Source organism: Schistocerca piceifrons, chromosome 2 (genome assembly GCF_021461385.2).
Source record: "Schistocerca piceifrons isolate TAMUIC-IGC-003096 chromosome 2, iqSchPice1.1, whole genome shotgun sequence".
Lineage (NCBI taxonomy): Eukaryota > Metazoa > Arthropoda > Insecta > Orthoptera > Acrididae > Schistocerca > Schistocerca piceifrons.
Genome location: NC_060139.1, coordinates 758278000 through 758299181, shown reverse-complemented (window position 1 = coordinate 758299181; position 21182 = coordinate 758278000). Strand labels below are relative to the sequence as shown.

The following is a 21182-nucleotide window of genomic DNA, read 5'->3' as shown; positions in this document are numbered from 1 at the left end:
GACGAAATATAAGTTAGCCAAAATATGTGGTGTAAAAAAAAAAAAAAAACACGAAGGGGGATATGCCTAAATTTATGACATATGAGCAAGCTAAGTTCCCAGCAGGGAACTTGTCTTAGAGACCATGTCTAAGAAAAGATACAGTCAAAGAGTAAGATTGCAGCACAGGAAAGGGAGAAGTACTGCAATTGCTTGGGGCCCTATGCTCATCATGTTTATAATCACAAAAGTGGGCACCTTCATTTTGGTTTTTGGTTCACACTATGTACTATGGACAGTGTTTCTTTTGATTTCTTTTGAATCTGCTTTCCTCCCATGGAATGGTCAGAGAAAGTCTTGGGGCCATATCTTTCTTTTAATTTCTTCAATGAGACCTGCTGTGTTCTTGCATCCATCAGCAGGTCATCTGGCATGTTGCTGGCCACTCCAAGCAGATGCTCTCCCAATGGGCACTACAAAGTCATAGCAAGGGCTGCCTAAAATGGTAACTGGTGCCTGGAGTCTTTAAGCCCCAGACTTGACATGCACCTACTCTGTGGGCATATAAAGGAAATTTTCAGCCCTGGCAACAACAGTGCTCTCCCTGCAATGTAAGGGGAGAGGGACTACAACTGTGTAGGTACTACCCCCCCCCCCCCCCTCTACAACTGATGGGCTACAGTTGGATTTCAGGTGCCCAATTTGATCATCTCACACGAAAGGTGCTTACAATATCGTTTCACAGTGGGTAGACATGTGCCACTTTGCACTATCTACCCCACAAAGCCTATACTACTGAAAAATTTTGAAAGAACGGAGGTCAAACCTAGAAGTGGAAACCAGATACGAGTTAGTCAAAATGAATTAGGAAAAGAATATCTAAGAAAAAGGTAAGCAACTATTAGCAATGTCTATTAGATAAGTCATGTTGTCAACAAAGATGTCATCTTACAGACAAGCTCAGGAAAAGAAATAACTTAAGAGTACAATTGCAGAACAGGAAATGTAAGAGTACTGCAATGGCTAGGGACCCTATTCTTGCCATGCAAGTATTCACAAAAGTGTTGCAAGCTCCCTAGCGGACAGAAGATGGCACTCCAGATTGATAAGGTTACTGCAACAAGTTCACACAATAGTGACTGCTCTGAGTGACTGTCTACAAACAAAAACATAATTATTCAACCTTCATCAACAAGACAAGTTCTAATCAACAGGTCCTATTTTAAGTGCAACTGTGAAGGTAAAGTGAAGTACAAAAATGTACTCTGTTTCACAAAGGAAACTTATATGCTAGTGTTGAGTATAACCAACACAGGTACACAAGAACAGCTTTAGGTCACCAATTGCCATGAACATTCACAACTCATTCCTAAGGGTACCTGAATAAGGACAACCCAACCAGTTAAGGAAGGTCAGCTTAGTGACACTGATGCACAATTACAAACTACACTCTGGAGGACTCTAGTATCCAGACATCAATAAACACCTGCTTGACCTAGGAACATCAACGAATACTGGCCCACCTGCGTCAATTTTCAGACACATTCAAGTTCAGACAAGGCACACCAAATAACCCAAAATAAAATACCATTTCAATACAGGGGTCACCCCTGTCCTCTCAATAAGTAAGAGTTCATAGACTATGTCTCTGGCAGAACAACAAATGATTCAGAATGGAGTGGCGAAAATGCTGCAGAAAGCATTATTTGGCTGTCCTTGGAGCTCTCCTCTGGTCCTCATGAAGACAAAAGGTGGCACATGGAGTTTCTGCACCAACTACTGGTAGCTGAACAAAAATCAGCAGAAAGGGTGTATACCCCTTGCCACAAATGAATGATGGGAAGATCCAGCATTACTGAACATCACAGAGGCCTTAGAGAAGGAAGAAGCTGCCAAAGGCAAAGTAAGACTAATGGGCACAACATTATTTGGAAAGAATTACACACAACAGGACTGAAATGGTGGCTCATCATGCCAGCTCATTTATGACCAGCCTCACTGAGGTATTTTCACAATGCTCTGATATCATTCCATCTAGTATTTCTGAAGATCCTTGATAAAATAAGAAAGCTCTATCACTCTCCAAGTCCCTACCGATCTATCAGACATTATATATCCCATTGCAGTGAATGCTAACAATGGAAGCACATGCCTTAGTTACCCTCAAATCACCTGGTAGTGATTGCTTTGGAATTAACCTCCTGGGGATAAATGGATAGTAATGAGCAATGACTATCTCACACAGTACACTGTCATCAATGTCTTAATGGCTGCTGAAGGTCCCAAAATTACAAGGTTTCTTGTAGAAGACATAGTTTTGAAGTAGTATGAAGCACTACTTATAATGATCTCCACTTGTGGAAAATTGTTTCAGTCAGAACTAGCATCAGAAGCAATTTCACAATGAAATATTGTTCACAGGATGGCAAATGGCTACCATCTGCAGAAAAATAGCCTCAAGAAACATTTCATTAGTACATTGGCCAATAGGCTCATGATGTACGCAAATGTCGAACAAGGATACTGGGATGCAATACTGCCTGTTGTGAACATTACATACAACACAACAAAGCAAGACAGCACATCTCATGCTGTTTTCCTGATGCACTGCCAAATGGGTTGAAACAGCAACGGATACTTTAATACAAATAGTGTAAAAATAGTTATTGAGAAAAACATCTGATACCATTGCAAAATCTGTGAATATTTCATTGGCACAACTCACTAGCATATTCAGGTGTGACAAACACACTGCTGAGCTATGGTCGCATGTAACTAAACAGTGAGTATTACACACAATCTGGCATTCAGATGGAAGACTCGGGACATACTGGATAGATAGCAAATAATATTTACTGAAATGTGGCAGCAGAAAATCTGGTGCAGCCAGTATGATGGCCCGCAGGTGTTTATGAAAACATTTTACAAAAAGCCCCCCCCCCCTTTCATCCAATGTAGCAACAGTTTCGAAATAAACATTTCCTGTATAACCATGATAATGCTCTCATACACTTCACTGTGATTCAAAGAAAATAAGGAGCATTTATTAGTCTTGCCTATTGAATACCATGGCACAAATACCACCAAACATATCTGGGCCAAAGTAGTGTGTTGCGTGCTTTCCACAAAAAAGTTACCCAAAATTTTGGCAACAACCATTCATCATGATATAGAAGAGTGGAACCATATACCCTATAGGTTGAGAAATTTATGGAATACCTTTCTCATAATTAAATACTACAATAGTAGCAAAACAAGGCTCAAAAATGCTTCTAGTTACATGGCTGGTATTTTTGGCAAGATGTATATACCTTTTGGGAGACTTCCAAAAACACAATGCCATACAAAGCTGCTGTACTCTGAGCTCTTTTTGACAATTTCTGGCACCCGTGAGCATTTCTTTTGAGTATTTTACATGTAGGCCTAATAAGTCAAAGTCTTACAACATTCTTTGCTTTGCATGAGTTGTACATCTCTAGGGCGAGTGCTCTTCATAAATGCCATCAGCCAAAAGTCTATGAATCCTTGTATACTAAAAGTGGAAGTAAATCCATTACTATCAAAGAGGTTGTTCATTCAGTAGAAGAAAGCCCAAGATCAAAGCGGGCCCACTTTAAAGCATCTACAAGTAACAAGTTACGATGGGTATCATCAATGGGCACATCAAATTACGCATTCCTTCTGCATACCAGAAATTATATTGTCGAAACAAAGGATATTATGCTTGAATGTGGTATATTTCCACACTTCTGACAATCAGCAACAGAAATAGAAGAAAAACTGACATTAAAATTAGGATGTAATTACCTGAAAACTGTCAGTGAGTATAAGACATGGCTGGTCAAATTTTCACTGTGATTTATATGCTCAGTAACTGCTCTTCTCAAATTCTGAAAAGGAAAACCACAAAAACTAGACATGTGGGAATAGTGTAAACCAATAACAAATAACAGAAAAAAATCATCCACATGTTTTGTTGGCTCACTTAAGAATAATATTTATACATATATAAAAAAAAAATATGCACACACACGGTGACTTATTGGTACAGTCTTCACACTGAAACCCACTGTTAAACAACAGCAGTCAGAAATTAGTATATCAGAAGAAAACGGCCAATAAAATTAAAAAGTTCAATAAAGATGTTGCTGGGAGGAATGTAGTCTCCACAAAGATTGTCTGTATAGAAGCCAAACCTTTTACGAAAGAGTGGTTATTAATCCAGATGTGTTGATACCTATATTTTAAATAGAATATATGTGGAATATCTGAAGTAAGACTATATTTGTTAACAGTATAGGCCTGTTAAAGGATGTCATCATACTCAGGTATCCCAGAAATACTTCATCAAAAAGGGTCATGATGATGTGGAAGAGCAACAGCATATCTCCTGAATACATAATTCAGTGACAAGAAGATTAGTCAGTAGCAAGCCAGAATGAAAAATGAAATTACAGCAAGCAGACATCAGCAGCCAAAACAATGATACGAAGAAAAATACAGCAACACTGCGTTGTAGTGCACACTGTCATCATAAAAACACAACTTTCTTGCCAACACAGTAACGCAACAAAGTTCTGCAATCTGTCTGTTACAGGACGAAGAACATGGAAAATGGGCGCTATGAGCTGAGGCGCCGTTAACAAGTTCGATCACACAGATTTCCTTCAATTCCACGCACATCATGAGAAAAGTGACGATTCAAAATTTGCACCCACACTCACTACATAACAACAATCTTTCCTTCCTATTACACTCATGTGGGGAACTTTAGCCGACATTTCCCTTGGTCTGTCAACTGCTATTTCTGCATGCATTTTCTCAAGTATAAAAACAACAGGTCTGTAACTTGTTCTATTGGGATGACTTGCATAACAGAAGGACAGTTGTTTATTTTTCCAATTATTCCAACGATTTTAATATTCAATCATATAGAGTAATTAACAACATTAAAATGATATTGTTAACGATTTCTATCTCACTATATGTCTAAGCTCTCTACTAGTATATTACCTGAGCGGCTGTAGTAACGTGGCACGGATTCAGCAAGTAGATCATCGTGCGCGTGGCAAATTTAAATCCTATTTCTATACCCCATATAAGACAAACCATAATGAGCAATAGACGTTTCCCTCCACGATCATTTCTTTCGTAGACTAATTTATCAGGTAAACTAATATTTCTGTAACCCTTATTAATCAGGAAACAAGCTATTCCAAAAGCCAACAATGTATCCAATAATTTCATTTGCGGTGACAAGAAGGCGATGCATTCTGGCCCGCCGTAGCTCAACACAGAAATGTCAACACCGTCTGCCACCCACTCAAACATTTCTCCGTCAGCCGACAGACACCGGCTATCTGACAACACAACTTTCTCCTACTACTATCAACATACCGTGACGTCTTTGAGCCACAGATATGAACAACCGGAGCAAAAATTGCTCGCCATCGACTTCGAATCTTGTGATGTTCAGCAAAATAATACAATTTGTCAGCAGCTGAGTCAGTATTGTTCGCAAATGATGTTAGCATTTTTATTAAAAGCAGCATGGAGCCCTTTTATAGCTGACGATATCTGTATTAGCATTTGCATCTCCGACTGCAGAATATGGTTTACTTGCAATAAAACTAAAGTTCTGAAACAATAACCCTGCAATTAGGGAGCTATGCCATTGAACAGGACATGCAATGGATTTGGTTAGATAATCATTTAAGATGGGAAAAACGTGTTGAACTATTAAACAAAAGGTTGAGTGTTGTTGTTGTGGTCTTCAGTCCTGAGACTGGTTTGATGCAGCTCTCCATGCTACTCTATCCTGTGCAAGCTTCTTCATCTCCCAGTACCTACTGCAGCCTACATCCTTCTGAATCTGCTTAGTGTATTCATCTCTTGGTCTCTACGATTTTTACCGTCCACGCTGCCGTCCAATACTAAATTGGTGATCCCTTGATGCCTCAGAATATGTCCTACCAACCGATCCCTTCTTCCAGTCAAGTTGTGCCACAGACTTCTCCCCAATCCTATTCAATACCTCCTCATTAGTTATATGATCTACCCAGCTAATCTTCAGCATTCTTCTGTAGCACCACATTTCGAAAGCTTCTATTCTCTTCTTGTCCAAACTATTTATCGTCCATGTTTCACTTCCATACATGGCTACACTCCAAACAAATACTTTCAGAAATGACTTCCTGACACTTAAATCTATACTCGATGTTAACAAATTTCTCTTCTTCAGAAACGCTTTCCTTGCCATTGCCAGTCTATATTTTATATCGTCTCTACTTCGACCATCATCAGTTATTTTGCTCCCCAAATAGCAAAACTCCTTTACTACTTCAAGTGTCTCATTTCCTAATCTAATACTCTCAGCATCTCTCGACTTAATTCGACTACATTCCATTATCCTCGTTTTGCTTTTGTTGATGTTCCATCTTATATCCTCCTTTCAAGACGCTATCCATTCTGTTCAACTGCTCTTTCAAGTCCTTTGCTGTCTCTGACAGAATTACAATGTCATCGGCGAACCTCAACGTTTTTATTTCTTCTCCATGGATTTTAATACCTACTCCGAATTTTTCTTTTGTTTCCTTCACTGCTTGCTCAATATACAGATTGAATAACATCGTGGAGAGGCTACAACCCTGTCTCACTCCCTTCCCAACCACTGATTCCCTTTCATGCCTCTCAACTCTTATAACTGCCATTTGGTTTCTGTACAAATTGTAAATAGCCTTTCCTTCCCTGTATTTTACCCCTGCCACCATCAGAATCTGAAAGAGAGTATTCCAGTCAACATTGTCAAAAGCTTTCTCTAAGTCTACAAATGCTAGAAACGTAGGTTTACCTTTCCTTAGTCTAGCTTCCAAGATAAGTCGTAGGGTCAGTATTGCCTCACATGTTCCAATATTTCAACGGAATCCAAACTGATCTTCCCCGAGGTTGGCTTCTACTAGTTTTTCCATTCGTCTGTAAAGAATTCGCGTTAGTATTTTGCAGCCGTGACTTATTAAACTCTTAGTTCGGTAATTTTCACATCTGTCAACACTTGCTTTCTTGGGGATTGGAATTATTATATTCTTCTTGAAGTCTGAGCCCTGAGGGTATTTCGTCTGTCTCATACATCTTGCTCACCAGATGGTAGAGTTTTGTCAGGACTGGCTCTCCCAAGGCCGTCAGTAGTTCTAATGGAATGTTATCTATTCCCGGGGCCTTGTTTGGGCTCAGGTCTTTCAGTGCTAAAAGGTTGAGTATATACAGATATTTATATAGGAAGCACATAGTAGGCTACAGTTTCCAGAGTCATCGCTCTCTCAGCAATCTTAAAGGTTGAGTATATATAGATATTTATTAAGATTGCTGAGAGAGCGATGATTCTGGAAACTGTAGCCTACTATGTGCTTCCTATGCGCATATGCATAGCCTGTATTGTATGCTGTGATGTTCTGAGGAAATGCAAGTTTTGTAAAATAATATTTTAAAATTAAAAACGAGCAATAAGAATTATTTCTTTATTCATCCTGTAACTCGTGGTAGATATACAGTTTGTACAAACGATATAGTATAAGTCCGGTTTGATATACTACATACAAGTTTATACATACTGTGATTTAGAAAACAACAGCTGACACACGCTGAACACCACTAACATAATTATAAAAATAATAAGATGATTGAAAGAATAATATGGTTAAGAATAATTATGCTGTGGGAATCGCCAGCAGAATATCCATAGATGCACAGTGAAGGGTAGCATTTGTAGGCGACTTGCCTACAACAAATAATTGCATAGCCATCCGGTATATTATGTTAATTAAAAAATATTTATTCGTGAAAACTCACAATGAGAAGAAACTGAAAAAACAACAGAGAAGTAACAAAAACTAGGAGACTCTATAGTCTTACGGCAAAGATAAAAAAACAACACTTGACCAGAAAAAAACTCTCGCACACTTTTGATATCACTTTGCACCAGACATGAAAAATATCACTGCCACCCAGCCCCTCCCCCCCTCCCCCCTTAGAGTGCGGAGCCCCAGGTATACCTTGATACTTGAATTTTATTCGACGTCCAGCTCTGGTGTGCGTCGGGTGTCTCGGTGGCGGTGACATTGTTGTTTGTGGTGGTAATTCACCTGTCTCGGACGATGTACCGAGCGGTGTTTCGGTATGCTCTGCGTCCATCATGTGTTGTTGCACAGGCATAGTGTCAGAGGTCGGAGAGGATAAAACCCATGCTGGCTTGACACGTTCAATCGATACCTTTGTCGGAACACCATTGTACGTTATGTCCACGGTATGCTTATTTCTACTCAGCACCTGAAATGGACCCGTATATGGTGGTTGTAAAGGCTATTTGACTGAGTCTGTTCGCAACATAATGTAAGGACAATCATATAAGTCTTTGTGTACAAACACCTTACAGTTGCCATGGCGAGAAGGTGGCGGCCAATGTATATTTGTGCAGTGACGTTTTAGCTGCTGCACCCAGTGTGTGAGGCCCTCTGATTCAGGTAGTTAGGTTGGTACTAAATAATCTGCAGGAATCCGTAGCGGCTCGCTGTAAACCATCTCGGCAACTGATGCACCAATATCGGGTTTGTGAGCTGTCTGCAGGCCAAACAACATTAATGGTAATGCTTCCGTCCATCTCTCTTGATGACACATCAATGCTGCTTTGAGTGTTCTGTGCCATCGTTCGACCACACCATTACTGGCAGGGTGATAGGTAGTCGTGTCGTGGCATTGGAAACCGCACATTTTGGATAGCTCAAGGAACAACGTAAATTCTAACTGACGTCCCTGTTCAGTTGTGACATGAAGGGAGCTTCCAAAACGGGCAACCCACGTACACAGAAACGTCTTCGCAGTAGTTTCGGCTGAAATATCGACTATTGGAGTTGCTTCTGCCCATCTTGTGCACCTATTTGTGGCCGTAAACAAATATCTGTAACCCTCTGACTGTGGGAGAAGTCCAACCAGGTCCACGTGAACGTGTGCGAATCTAGCAGAGGTACCTTGAAAATCTCCAATATCAGCACGCACATGTCGTCCTACTTTACTTTGTTGACAAGGAATGTAGGAACGTACAGAAAGGCGCACGTCTCTTTTCATAGAAGGCCACACATAGCAGTCTGTCAGCAGCTTGATTGTAGCGTTGGCTCCTGGGTGCGATAGTGTGTGGACACTGTCGAATGCCGTCTTGCGCAATATTTCTGAAATGAATGGTCTCGGTCTGCCTTGAGAAAAGTCGCACCACAGCTTCAGCTTGGAGTTAGGCATCAGAATTTGCTCGAACTTCAGACCTGTAGACGGGTCGTTTAACAGCTGTCGTACCTCTGCATCCTTGGTCTGTTCCACTGCAAGTTTATCATAGTCTATAATTTCTGAAATCCCGCAAATACGTGAAAAATAGTCAGTCACTAAATTTTCTGCGCCTCTTAAATGGCGTATATCTGTCGTGAACTGACTTATGAACTCAATATAACGGAACTCTCTTGGTGAGCACTTATCACTGGTGTTTTTAAAAGCCGATATCGTGGGTTTGTGGTCTGTAAACACAGTCACTGGTCTAACCTCTATTTGTGAGTGGAAGTATCGAATTGCTTTGTAGATCGCGAACAATTCTCTGTCATACGCGCTCCACTTCTGTTGTGCAGTCTGTAACTTTTTAGAGAAAAACCGTAGTGGTTGCCATTGTCCTTCTACACGCTGGTGCAGCGCCGCCCCTATTGCTGACTGGTTCGCGTCTACAAGAATAGCTAGCTGTGCGTGGGTGAGCGAGCAACACTGCTTTGCTGAGGCTTGCTTGAAGATCATTAAATGCTTTGTCCATTTCTTGTGTCCACTTAATTATTCGTCAACCTTTGGCGTCGCGTCCCTTGAGTGCATCAGTGAGTGGTGCTCGCACCGTAGCCGTTGCTGGCAGATGACGTCTATAAAAATTTATTACTCCCATATATCGTCGTAGCTCTTGGTAGTTTGTCGGTTTCGGAAGGGCCTGTATCGCCGCGATGACACAGTATGGCCGAGGAAAGTGACTTGGTTCTTGTGCCTTACGCATTTATTTTCGTTTAAAACGACTCCGTAGTCAGATAGACGCTTGCGAAGTTGACACAGATGCTCTTCATATGTTTGACTATCCGGAGAGAAAACCAAGTTGTCATCAAGATAAGCAAAGCAAAATTTAATCCCTTTATCATTTCGTCGATAAAACGCTGCCAAGTCTGTGCTGCGTTCTTAAGGCCAAAAGGCATAAATAAAAACTCGAATAATCCAAATGGTGTGTAATCACTGCTGTCTTCTGAACATCTCTTGGAGCCACCGGTATTTGGTTTTATGCTTTCTTGCAATCGAGGACGTTAAAAATTTTCGCGCCGGCCAAAGCACATGTGAAGTCCTGTATATTAGGTACTGGGTATCTATCTGGAATGGTTCTTGAGTTTAATGCTCGGTAATCCCCACATGGTCTCCATGATCCATCTTTCTTACGTACTAAGTGTAGGGGTGAAGAGTGAAGACCATGGACTGTCTGACCGGCGAATTATTCTCGACTGTAACATATCCTCGAATATCGCCTTTGTTTCTGTCAATCTCTCTGGTGCGATTCTAGGTGCTAGTCGTGAAACTGGTTGTCCTGACGTGGTACGAATATAGTGAACCATACTATGTTTAACTTCTTTTGACTGTCTGTCAGAACATCTCCGATTCTTCTCTCAGTCATGTAGTTCTTTGGCTACAGAGTTGCCAATTGCCTGTAGCTTCTCACAAGTTGTATGCCCTTTAGTGCTTGATACTGCAATGTTGTCTGTCAGATTTAACAAACGTTTTCCTTGTAAGTCGACCGCCAACTCGAAATGTGCCAGAAAATCAGTGCCCAAAATGGGTTCTGATATACCAGCTATCACAAAAGACCAGGTAAACTGTTTGGAAAAACCCACATCAATCTTGCACACTTTACATCCGTACGTGTTAATCACCGAGTTATTCACTGCCTTCAAATGTGGCTGTGTGTCTTTTTCGTTGTGTGGTTCATGGCTGACAGGAAGCGAACTAATGTCTGACCTGGTATCCACCAAAAACCTTGTACCCGTAAGTACATCTGATACATACAGTCTTTTCGAAGCAGGAGACATATGTATTGACGATCGCTGTCGCTGACATGAAAACACTGCACTGTTTCTGAACATGCCTTGGTTGTCTGAATAGGCGCACAGTGATGTACACCTTGTAGCAACTCTCCCAAAACGTTTATGGTACCAACGCACCTTACACTCGTCCTCTTGTTGACTTCGTGTTTCACGCCCAGCCAGGTCTCTCTTGCGCTTAAAGATAACTTGTGGTCACTGTAGCATGCGTAGCTGCGTTCGCAAATCCTCTATTGCAGTTTTTAAATCTCTAATTTCGTTTGAACTTTTTGTTGTTTGTCGCGTTGCGACCGCGGCACAGTTTACTGTTATATCGTCAGTTTGGTCTTGCTGGTAATGGTAGTTATCGTACGTGGCATCTGTCGACGTCATTGCGATTGTTGCAGTAGGTTCGTGAGTCTCGTAGATTCTGTCTGCAGCGTGCAGCAGTTTGTCAACTGATCTTTCGTCGTATATAGCTAGTGTAGTTCTTACTTGCGTTGGTAGCTGTTGTTGCCATACGTGGAGTAACAGTCTATCAGAGACTGTCGAACTATCTACCAGGCTGCGTAAATGACGCCAGTAATCTGACAGGGACCTATCTCCCCGTTTCTCTTGGTACAATACTTGTTTGACTCTGATGTCGACTGGCTTCACACACCGAGAAATTAATTCTTCTTTCAGAATACAGTATGCTACTTCTGTAGGCCGGTTCACTATAATGTCAGATATCAAAGCCAAGGTCTGATGGTCCAAATTAATTATCACCAAGGTGAACTTCTTGTGATCACTGACTATTCTTTGTTGTAGAAATATATTTTCCATTACCGCGAACCATGAGTGTGGCTGAAAAGGCATAAATGGAGGCGCTCGTAGTTGTAACCTTTGAGTTGGTGAAGCGTTGAAACCAGCTGGTAGTTCCATTGCTGTTACTTGCTGTGGTTGTGCTGCAGTAGTTCCAGTTTCTGATGATGTTGCCTTGCTGGTGTGTGCCATGGTTGTTGAACCAACGTCATTCCTTTGGTCCGGTATATGCTGGAAGTTCATATCTTTCGAAACATGCAACTGTAAAGTCTCTATCTCATTCTGAAGCCTATGATTTTCTTCCGTTATCGAACCGTATCGTTTGCCGTCGTCGTTCATTGCTTTTGCAGTTAACGTTCGACGTAGCTAACGAAAGGTTTAAAGTTCCTTAATCAGAGGTCACCAATTATGTAGGCAACTTGCCTACAACAAATAATTGCATAGCCATCCGGTGTAATGTGTTAACGAAAAAATATTTATTCGCAAAAACTCACAATGAGAAGAAACTAAAAAAAACAACATAGAAGTAACAAAAACTAGGAGACTCAATAGTCTTACGGCAAAGATAAAAAAACAACACATGACCAGAAAATAACTCTCGCGCACTTTTCATATCACTTTGCACCAGACATGAAAAATATCACTGCCACACATTATTATGTGGTGGCGCACACAAGGGACAGATTGTTTATTCTTTGATTATATATAATAGTTCTGTTGTTATTGATCCAATGTTAATATGAGCTTTTCGTTGCAATAAAAAAATAAAATATTATAGCCTAACTACTTCGTGAGTCTTTCTGAAGATTGTAATAAGTAGTACGTGGCTAAAATGTGATCAATTACAATGTATTTTCTTGCTGCTTTAAAGACTGAGAAACAGAATAGAAGCACTGGTTAAGCAACTAGCCTTTTAGTTTCACTTTAAATTTGGGTAAATTTTGTGCCTCTTTCAGAAAGAATGGCATGTGGTTATATAACCCAATGCCAGTATGATACACTCCTCCCAACAAGTTTTTGTGCTTACTGAATTGACATGCAGGTAGTGCTTCTGTCTAGTATCATGAGAGTGCAAATCACAATTACACTTGAAGATATTTCCTTCTTTTAATATTCTTAGTTTCATGAAGATTAGTACTTCATAGATGTATAAACAGGATGGGGCAGTATACTTAGACTCTTAAATATTGGTGTACATGGGTCTCTGTATTTAGCACGTGTTGTTATTCTAACAATCTTTCTTTGTAGCCTAAATGTTTTTCTGCTAGATATGGAGTTCCCCCAAAAGATAATTCCATACATCAGTAGTGAATGGAAACTGCCATGGTACATTGTGACGACTGATGCACGACTTGTATTTTGTAAGAGGATTCTTAGAGCACAAGAAAGTGTATTTAAAATATTGTTAACATTATTCATGTCTGCCTTCTATTTCAGGTTGTCTTGGATATGCATACCTAAATATTTTATCATATTCACAGACGAGACAGTTTTTCCATCAATGCTGAAAATTGATGTTGCTGTGTGGAGTTTCTGTGAAGTGCGAAAATTGACTGACACAGTTTTTTCGGAAATCATTTTTACTTTATTTGTACTAGGTAACGGCCTTGCCATGGTGTATACACCAGTTCCCGTCAGATCACCGAAGTTAAGCGCTGTCGGGCGTGGCTGGCACTTGGACGGGTGACCATCTGGGCTGCCATGCGCTGTTGCGATTTTTTGGGGTGCACTCAGCCTTGTGATGCCAACTGAATAGCTACTTGACCGAATAGTAGCGGCTCCAATCAAAGAAAACCATCGTAACGACTGGGAGAGTGATGTGCCGATCATACACCCCTCCTATCTGCATCCTCAGCTGAGGGGGGACACGGCGGTCGGATGGTCCTGACGGGCCACTTGTGGCCTGACGACGGAGTGCTTTTATACTGAACCATTGTGTTAAATCTTGTATTACATCTGCAGCTGTTAATTGTAGGCTTTCTTCATCACATGACTTAATTAGGATGTTTGTGTCATCTGCAAAAATTGCTGTTGTCCCTTTAGTTAATTTTTCTGATAGATCATTGATATAAGGAATGGGGCCAAGGACTGACCCTTGAGGGACTATGTATCATTTTTTTTCATTTCTATAAAAATTAGAAATTTAATGCATTTTTACATCTTTGTATTTTATTTGACTGATCTGTTGACGATCATGCAGGTAAGAGTGGAGCCACCTCTTTGGTAGGCCTTATATTCCATAATTTCTTAGTTTCTGTAACAGTATGTCATGATCAGCTCATCAAAAGCTTTACTAAAGCCCGGTCCACACGCAACGATCTGTCTGCGCAGACATCGGCGCAGATGCCTGTACATGCAAAAGATCGCTGCAAATGTGATGTGTTCACACGACACAAACCCCAATCTATTACTCGCCCGCCATCTGTTGGTGTAGAAAAGAAATATCAGTGGCAAGCGACTACGCTCCCCGTAAACGTCAAAAATTTAAATCCGTTATTTTGAAATATAGAAATGGAGGAAGTTCTGTCGTGGTCTGTGTTCACAACTTGTGTTGTAAAAAACATTCAGACCAACCGCAGGAAACAGAGAAAGTGGTCAAAAGGTATAGACAGTGGCTGCTAAAGCGAAAGCAGTTTTCTCACGTAAATTTACTGCGAGAGTTGCAGAGCGAACCTAACGACTGGCGAAATTATTTGCTTATGAGAAAAAATACTTGTATAGAGAAGGGCAATTTCTCCTCATGAACGCCTGGCGGTAACATTAAGATTCCTAGCAACAGGAAGGAGCTACAAGGATTTGGAATTTTCAACTGCAATATCGAAACAAGAGTTCAGTGAAATAATACCCGCAATTTTTCAATTAGAGCATTGTATGCTGTTGTCTTTTTGTCTCAGTCACTATATTCTTTACTTTAATCTTCCACAGACATGGGTGGTTTCTATATATTTCAATGAATTCACTTACAAACTCCCGAGAAGACTGACGAGTATCAGCCATTTTAATGCCCTGTGCGCACAAATACAAACACTAGACTGAGCAAACAGCTGTTTCGCGCCAGATTTGCGGCGATCTCCTGTCCACACGCTCCAACTTGTCTGCGCAGATGTGGTTTGAACCCACAGATTTGAGAGGTTTCGCTCAAACCTCCAACTCCAACTTCCAGGTTTGCACACACCTGAGGTTGGTGCAAATCTTCTGTCCACACGCAACGATCTGTCTGCGCAGATGTGATGTGCGCAGACATTTGCGCAGACAGATCGTTGCGTGTGGACGGGCCTTATGATCAAGGAATATGCGAGAGACATATGTCGTATTATGTACTGCAGTTAAAATTTCATCTAGGAATGTAAAAATAGCTGACTGTGTTGATTTTCCATTTTTAAATCCATGTTATGTTATGTACATGCCCAACAACACTGATATAGGCATATAGTTTACAGCCTCATATTTGTCTCCTTTCTTGTACTGGTTACTTTTGTTGTTTTCAGATTTGTCAGGAATATACCACTCATGAATGATGAGTTGAAAATATCTATTAATGATTCTGTGATAAATACTGCACTTTCTTTCACGATAATATCTGGTATTTCATTAACACCTGCAGAATATCTATTGGGTAATCTTTTATAATCATAAATAACTCCTTAGGTGTTATAGGAGACAAAAACAGAGTTATTGAATAAATATTTCAAACTGTATGTAGTGTATTGCTGTCTGTCTGTGAGCTGTAATATTTAATACAGAGGTGTTGTGATATATTTGAAAAGTAATTGTTAAATTTATTAGCCACTTCTATGGCTTCAGTTATTTTGTTGTTATTTTCATGAAGTTCTATCTTGTTGTGGTCTAGTGATGTAGTACCTGTTACTTTTTTGATGACATTCCAGGTTGCTTTAGTCTTGCTGCTGTAATTTTCTATATGTTTGTCATTTTCCATCTTCTTTGCTTTCGATATAACTTTCTAAGAATTAGTTTTTATTGTTTAAAATAATTAATAAAACTGTATTTGTGGTTTGCCTTTAGTATTCATATAATTTTCTTTCATTCTGGCATGATATTTTTGTTCCTGCTGTCATCCATTTATTTGGACCATGCCTGGAATTTATTATTGATGTCTGTTTAGGAAAAGCTACTTCAAAAAAAATCTTTGTACATGGCCATAAATTTATCAAACTTATCGTCTGTGTTGTGTGACCTATAAACATCATTCCAGTTTTCTCTTGTCAAGAAAGAGAAAAAGTAATCTACATTTCCATCCTTGAACTTCCTTATATTTAGCTCTAGTTTTTTTTTAGATTTTCTGTTTCCTGGAATAGCTATTGCTAGTATCTGGGCATGGTGATTACTAAAACCAGTGTTTACAATTTGTGTGTTGCAGGTATTTTTATCTGTATTTACAAAAACCTGATCAGTGTTTGTTGTTGAATAAGTACTAGTTATACGAGCATTTTTTTCATTTTTGGCACTTGTGTCTCATTGGCTTTCATACTGTATTTATTTTGTTGAACCATTGATGTCTTCTGGCAGACTTGTTGCTTCGAAGAGGAATGTTCTTGTTTTACATAACTGCCAATTTTAATTAATGAAGAAAGCCTATTGTGTACTTGCTTCTTCCTCTGTCTGTTTAAGTGAAAACCGTGATGTGTGAATTTATCGTGTGACAGTCTTTCCATTTCAAAGTTTATAGATAGTCCACTTTTGTTGTACGATTTCGAACAGTTAACTTTTTGCAGGAAAATGGTGATATCCCATGCTGATTGTCTTGTTTATATATTTTTTGTCAAATCTTTTGGGAACTGGGTGTGAAATGACGTTGGTCTTATTACTGGTTTGGAGAACACTTGGGAAGACGTTATTAATGCTTTCAAGAATGTTGTTTTATGAGTCTTCAGTGTCTTTTGACTCAGTCATTAATATAACAGTATCACTCTCAGTGAGGCATTCTGCTAATTTATCAATTCCACTAAAAACTTAGCGGAGGGGAGCATTTGACTTAATAAAACTTTGAATGTCATATTCTGAACCGAGGTTTTTTTTGTCAAAATGCTTACAAAGTACCTCCTTTGACTGCCACTCACTATTAGAACTTCTGGTTTCTGTACTGTATTCTTCGACTCATAATTTTGTTTCGTATTTCTGTATGCTTTATCTTCCAGAACACTGTGTCATGAAACACAGTTTCGTTTTCGTTAGTTGTCATGTAAACACTGTCTTTAGTTACACTTACATGTTGCACTGCAATCTTGCTAGCTGGCATCAGAACAGTAGCTTTATCTGGAAGTACATTTACTTGTTCTGATGTGTTTTTTTCTCAATGGCATTAGTACTGTGCACGCATTTAACATAAATTTGCCTTCACTTGTGATTTTAAAGTACCTGTATTTGTCGCACTTCTCACTGGTTGGCACTTTTCACTGGTTGTATATTTGCTTAATTTTTGTTCTAACTTACTTACTTTCACCAACAGGGCATCTCTATGCTCTTGCAGTACTTTAATTATTTCGTCTTTCGATGCTGAGTCCGTTATGAGTTTTTATCGCTTTGTGGCACCAGAACACAGTTCTTCGATTTCGATTGCACAGACATACCTTTACAGTTACTTACTTTACCAGCACACGAGAAGCACAAATTGTCTATTTCGCCACCATTTTAGACGCTTTGCACATAATAAACTGGAATTTATATCAGTTTTCGTGAACTGCAAATTCGTTATGATTCTACCCTGTGCCACCTCGAATCACGCAGAAACATAAAGAAATTAAAACATTAAGTCTACCAGGATTGTATATAGGGCGAATATAAACTAGGTAAAACCCATCAGGATGTGGTTTCTGACTACAAAGAAACAAAAAACGTTCATATTAACATATGCTTGGAAATGGATAGTGAGTCTATTTTAAAGCAATTAGTACTGGTACATTAAATGTTATTAATTTATTATTTATTACTTTATATTTATGAAAGTAGATAGTTCTGATGAACAATAATATTCTATAAATGTTAGCTTGTGTGACTGCAGCTAAACTGAAGCACAACAGTTAGTTATTCATTCTCAGAGCAAACTGAGACGATTTTTGTCTATGATCAACCATGTGGAAACGGTCGAGAGGCCACAGTGATTTAATAAGTCACCATGGCAGACAGCACCATACATATCATGAAACACTTGCCTTAATTTTACTGTGTTTGATTAAACATGAGACCTTCCAAAGATATAAATAACCAGCTTTGGAACAACACATTCTACACGATATTAAATCAACTAACTTACAGTTCTTTTATCCATGCTGAGTCTTGTGAACTCGTCAACTGTTAATGAGTGTTGGTGAACAGCGCAACCAGTCACAAATGCTTTTATCTTTTGCATGTTATACATCTAAAACTGCATGTTGCCCTAACAGATAAAAGCATTTTAAAAATATTTCTGGCTGTTTGCATTATTCACCAACGAGTACCTTGATTTTTTCTCGTGGAGGGGTGTCTGAAAGAGGATGTGAACTACTTTCTGATGTGAGAACCTTGAATAGCGCGATTATGTAACCCCTGATGCTATTTGCCTACAGCCTAGAACATTCGAAAGTGTGGGATATTCCATGATTCGATGAGGGGAATGCTTTTATTGCATCCCATGGCAACCGCTTTGAACATATATCGTAAGACAGAAAAAATTACTACTATTTAAAGTGTAATGTAAAGCACTAGCACTAATTGCTTCATTGCAGGCTCACTGATCAGTTCTGGGCATATGTTGATATGAACTTTCCTCTCCCTTTCCCTGTCAGAAATACATCTTGAAGTCTGTCCCATTATTCGTGTGTTTGTGTGTGTGCACGTGCGTGCGCGCGTTCAAAATTTTGAAACTACAAGTAGGAATGATTTCATGGAGAGGTACATAGTAAGACTATCTATCAGAGAAGGATGCTATATAAGCCTAAAATATAGTCAGGTACTCGAAAAGCTGTTGAAGTGAGTTGGTGATGTAGTAATAATATGAAATTACGTATGTGAAGAGGTGTGAGTGGATTAGCATCAGTGTGTGTGTGTGTGTGTGTGTGTGTGTGTGTGTGTGTGTGTGTGTGTGTGAGAGAGAGAGAGAGAGAGAGAGAGAGAGAGAGAGAGAGAGAGAGAGAGAGAGAAAGAGAGAGAGAGATAGAGAGAGAGAGAGAGAGACTCTATAAGCCATTAAATTTAATTAAGAACACAAGATTTTATAAGTAATTTTACATAATTAAGACATAACTTTGTTTCCAGGTTTTGTCTCTATTCTGTATAAATCTTTCTAAATGATTCATCCACACCACTGTACAAAATGATCAACTGATGAATAAATATTGTACTATTACTACTAATAAAACTTATCAAGGTAAATTATTTGCCACACAAATAGCAAATGTAAACATTAATCAAAATCCGTATAACCATCAGAAAATATCTATATTCGGGAAGCAAGATGTCTGTTAAACAAAGGGAAATGTGGATTAAGGCTAATTCACACTGGCTGTCATAACTTTGTCACATAATGGAACTGACACATCAAGGTGTATTCACACTGTCTGTCATGGCATGTTATGTCATGTCAGTTCAAGTCATATGATGTCAACTTGTTTGGCTATCTTCAACAGTTTTCCTCGGGGGAACTGCAATTTTGCAAGATGATTTCCAATTACTTTTATGCAGGAAACGCACATAAAACATACTGTTGCTAATATATGTGTGTGCTGGAGTTCACAATTTTGTATATTTGAGAATGAAAACACAAGGGCAAAACGACGGAAAAAGGAGTGTGGATCCGAAAAATATCATTACATGGTACAGAAGGGGAATTTCACAACTATACAAGGAGTCAAGGAAGAGGAATCTGCATTTTGTAAGTATTTTAAAACGTTGAAGCACCAGGTTTTTCATTTGTAATGTCAAATTGCATCCAGAATTACTAAAAGAAACACTGTGTTATAAGCTGTCATCATGTTCCATGAAAAACTGGTTTGTTTAAGCTTAAGTTTAGTTGCCAGCCTAGTAAAAATTATTGTGCATTCGTCATATGTTGCTCAATAGCTTTCCCTTCAAGGTTTATCAATTTTCGGTACATCTTGTATTTGGCTTTTAATAGTTTAAATGTCTTATATGAAGTGGGGTCAGCAAGTGAAACCACGTAAATACTGACCACTGACACTTGCAAAACTGTTTCACACACACTCCAGAGAGCTGCTTAACAATAAATAAGCCTGACACAAACACATACCCAAACAAACAACTCTAATACATTACTTGATGTATACGCAACCAAAAAAAATGTTTTGCCATTGTTGCAGTCTCTGAAGATTTCAGTCCACTTCTTTATGAAATATTACAAATGCCTGACAACATACAAATAAATTCCACTTACTAATCAGTGTGATTCTACCCATACTATATGTTTCACTACAAACTGCAGTCTTATGAGTCCATTTCATTGTAAAATATTATAATGGTACTGGTATGTACAAAAATCCACTTTATAAATTTACTAGAGGGTAAGTAATTTGAGTACACTCCTGTTGTACAGTTCAGATTGCTGCCTTATCACTAGAATTAATCTTTCATAAATTATTACATAATTATAAGTTTTAACAAAATAAATTAGGAAATAAAACAACTTATAACAAATAACAAGATAATGAATAAAAACAACTGATATAAACTATGAAAGACATGGCAAAACAAAATATTTTAATATTGACATATGCGCAACACTGTGTATCAGGAGGAAATGAGCTTGGGGGACATGTGATCAACAATGGATGGATGACATCAGCCATCAAAACTTTCTCCCCAAGAAACCGTGACAGTGCCATGATGTGACTTGACACAATAGGACGGGTAGTGTGGAGGACGCCATTTGAAATGAACTGCAGAATGTTTGGTGCCCTATTGGTGCCCTTCGCACTAGTCCTGTTGATAGTCTTTTCAGAGAAGCGGGGGATTCCCCCTATACACATCTGACAGAACAAATTTCTTGTTTCTTACACAATTGTCATTTGGCAGTTCGTTGACAATCCTGCGTACCCTGTGCTCTTTGCCAATATGGGATGTCTCCCTCCTAAAATGCACTCACAGGTGGGATTGCCAGTTGGCATGCATCTCACTTCCCTCTGTTGGGATCTCCATCTCCACTCACTCGACTGCATCCCGTGTCTTTCCTCCCATACCCCCCCCCCCCCCCCCTGGATGGTGACTAGACCACAGATTAGGACTGATCTATTCCAGGGTCCTAAGGCCTCTGTCGCTCCT

General features: G+C 39.3%; 1 protein-coding gene across 1 annotated transcript in view; it reads right to left on the bottom strand.

The window, feature by feature from the left end:
- The window catches only part of LOC124777663 (transmembrane protein 164), a 165670-nt gene extending 160348 nt beyond the window's left edge, over positions 1-5322 (bottom strand). Inside the window, exon 1 of the mRNA XM_047253145.1 lies at positions 4993-5322. Coding sequence (XP_047109101.1) covers positions 4993-5310 — 318 coding nt within the window. The 5' untranslated portion in view covers positions 5311-5322. The remainder of the gene's footprint in view (positions 1-4992) is intronic.
- Between the last annotated feature and the right edge of the window lie 15860 nt (positions 5323-21182).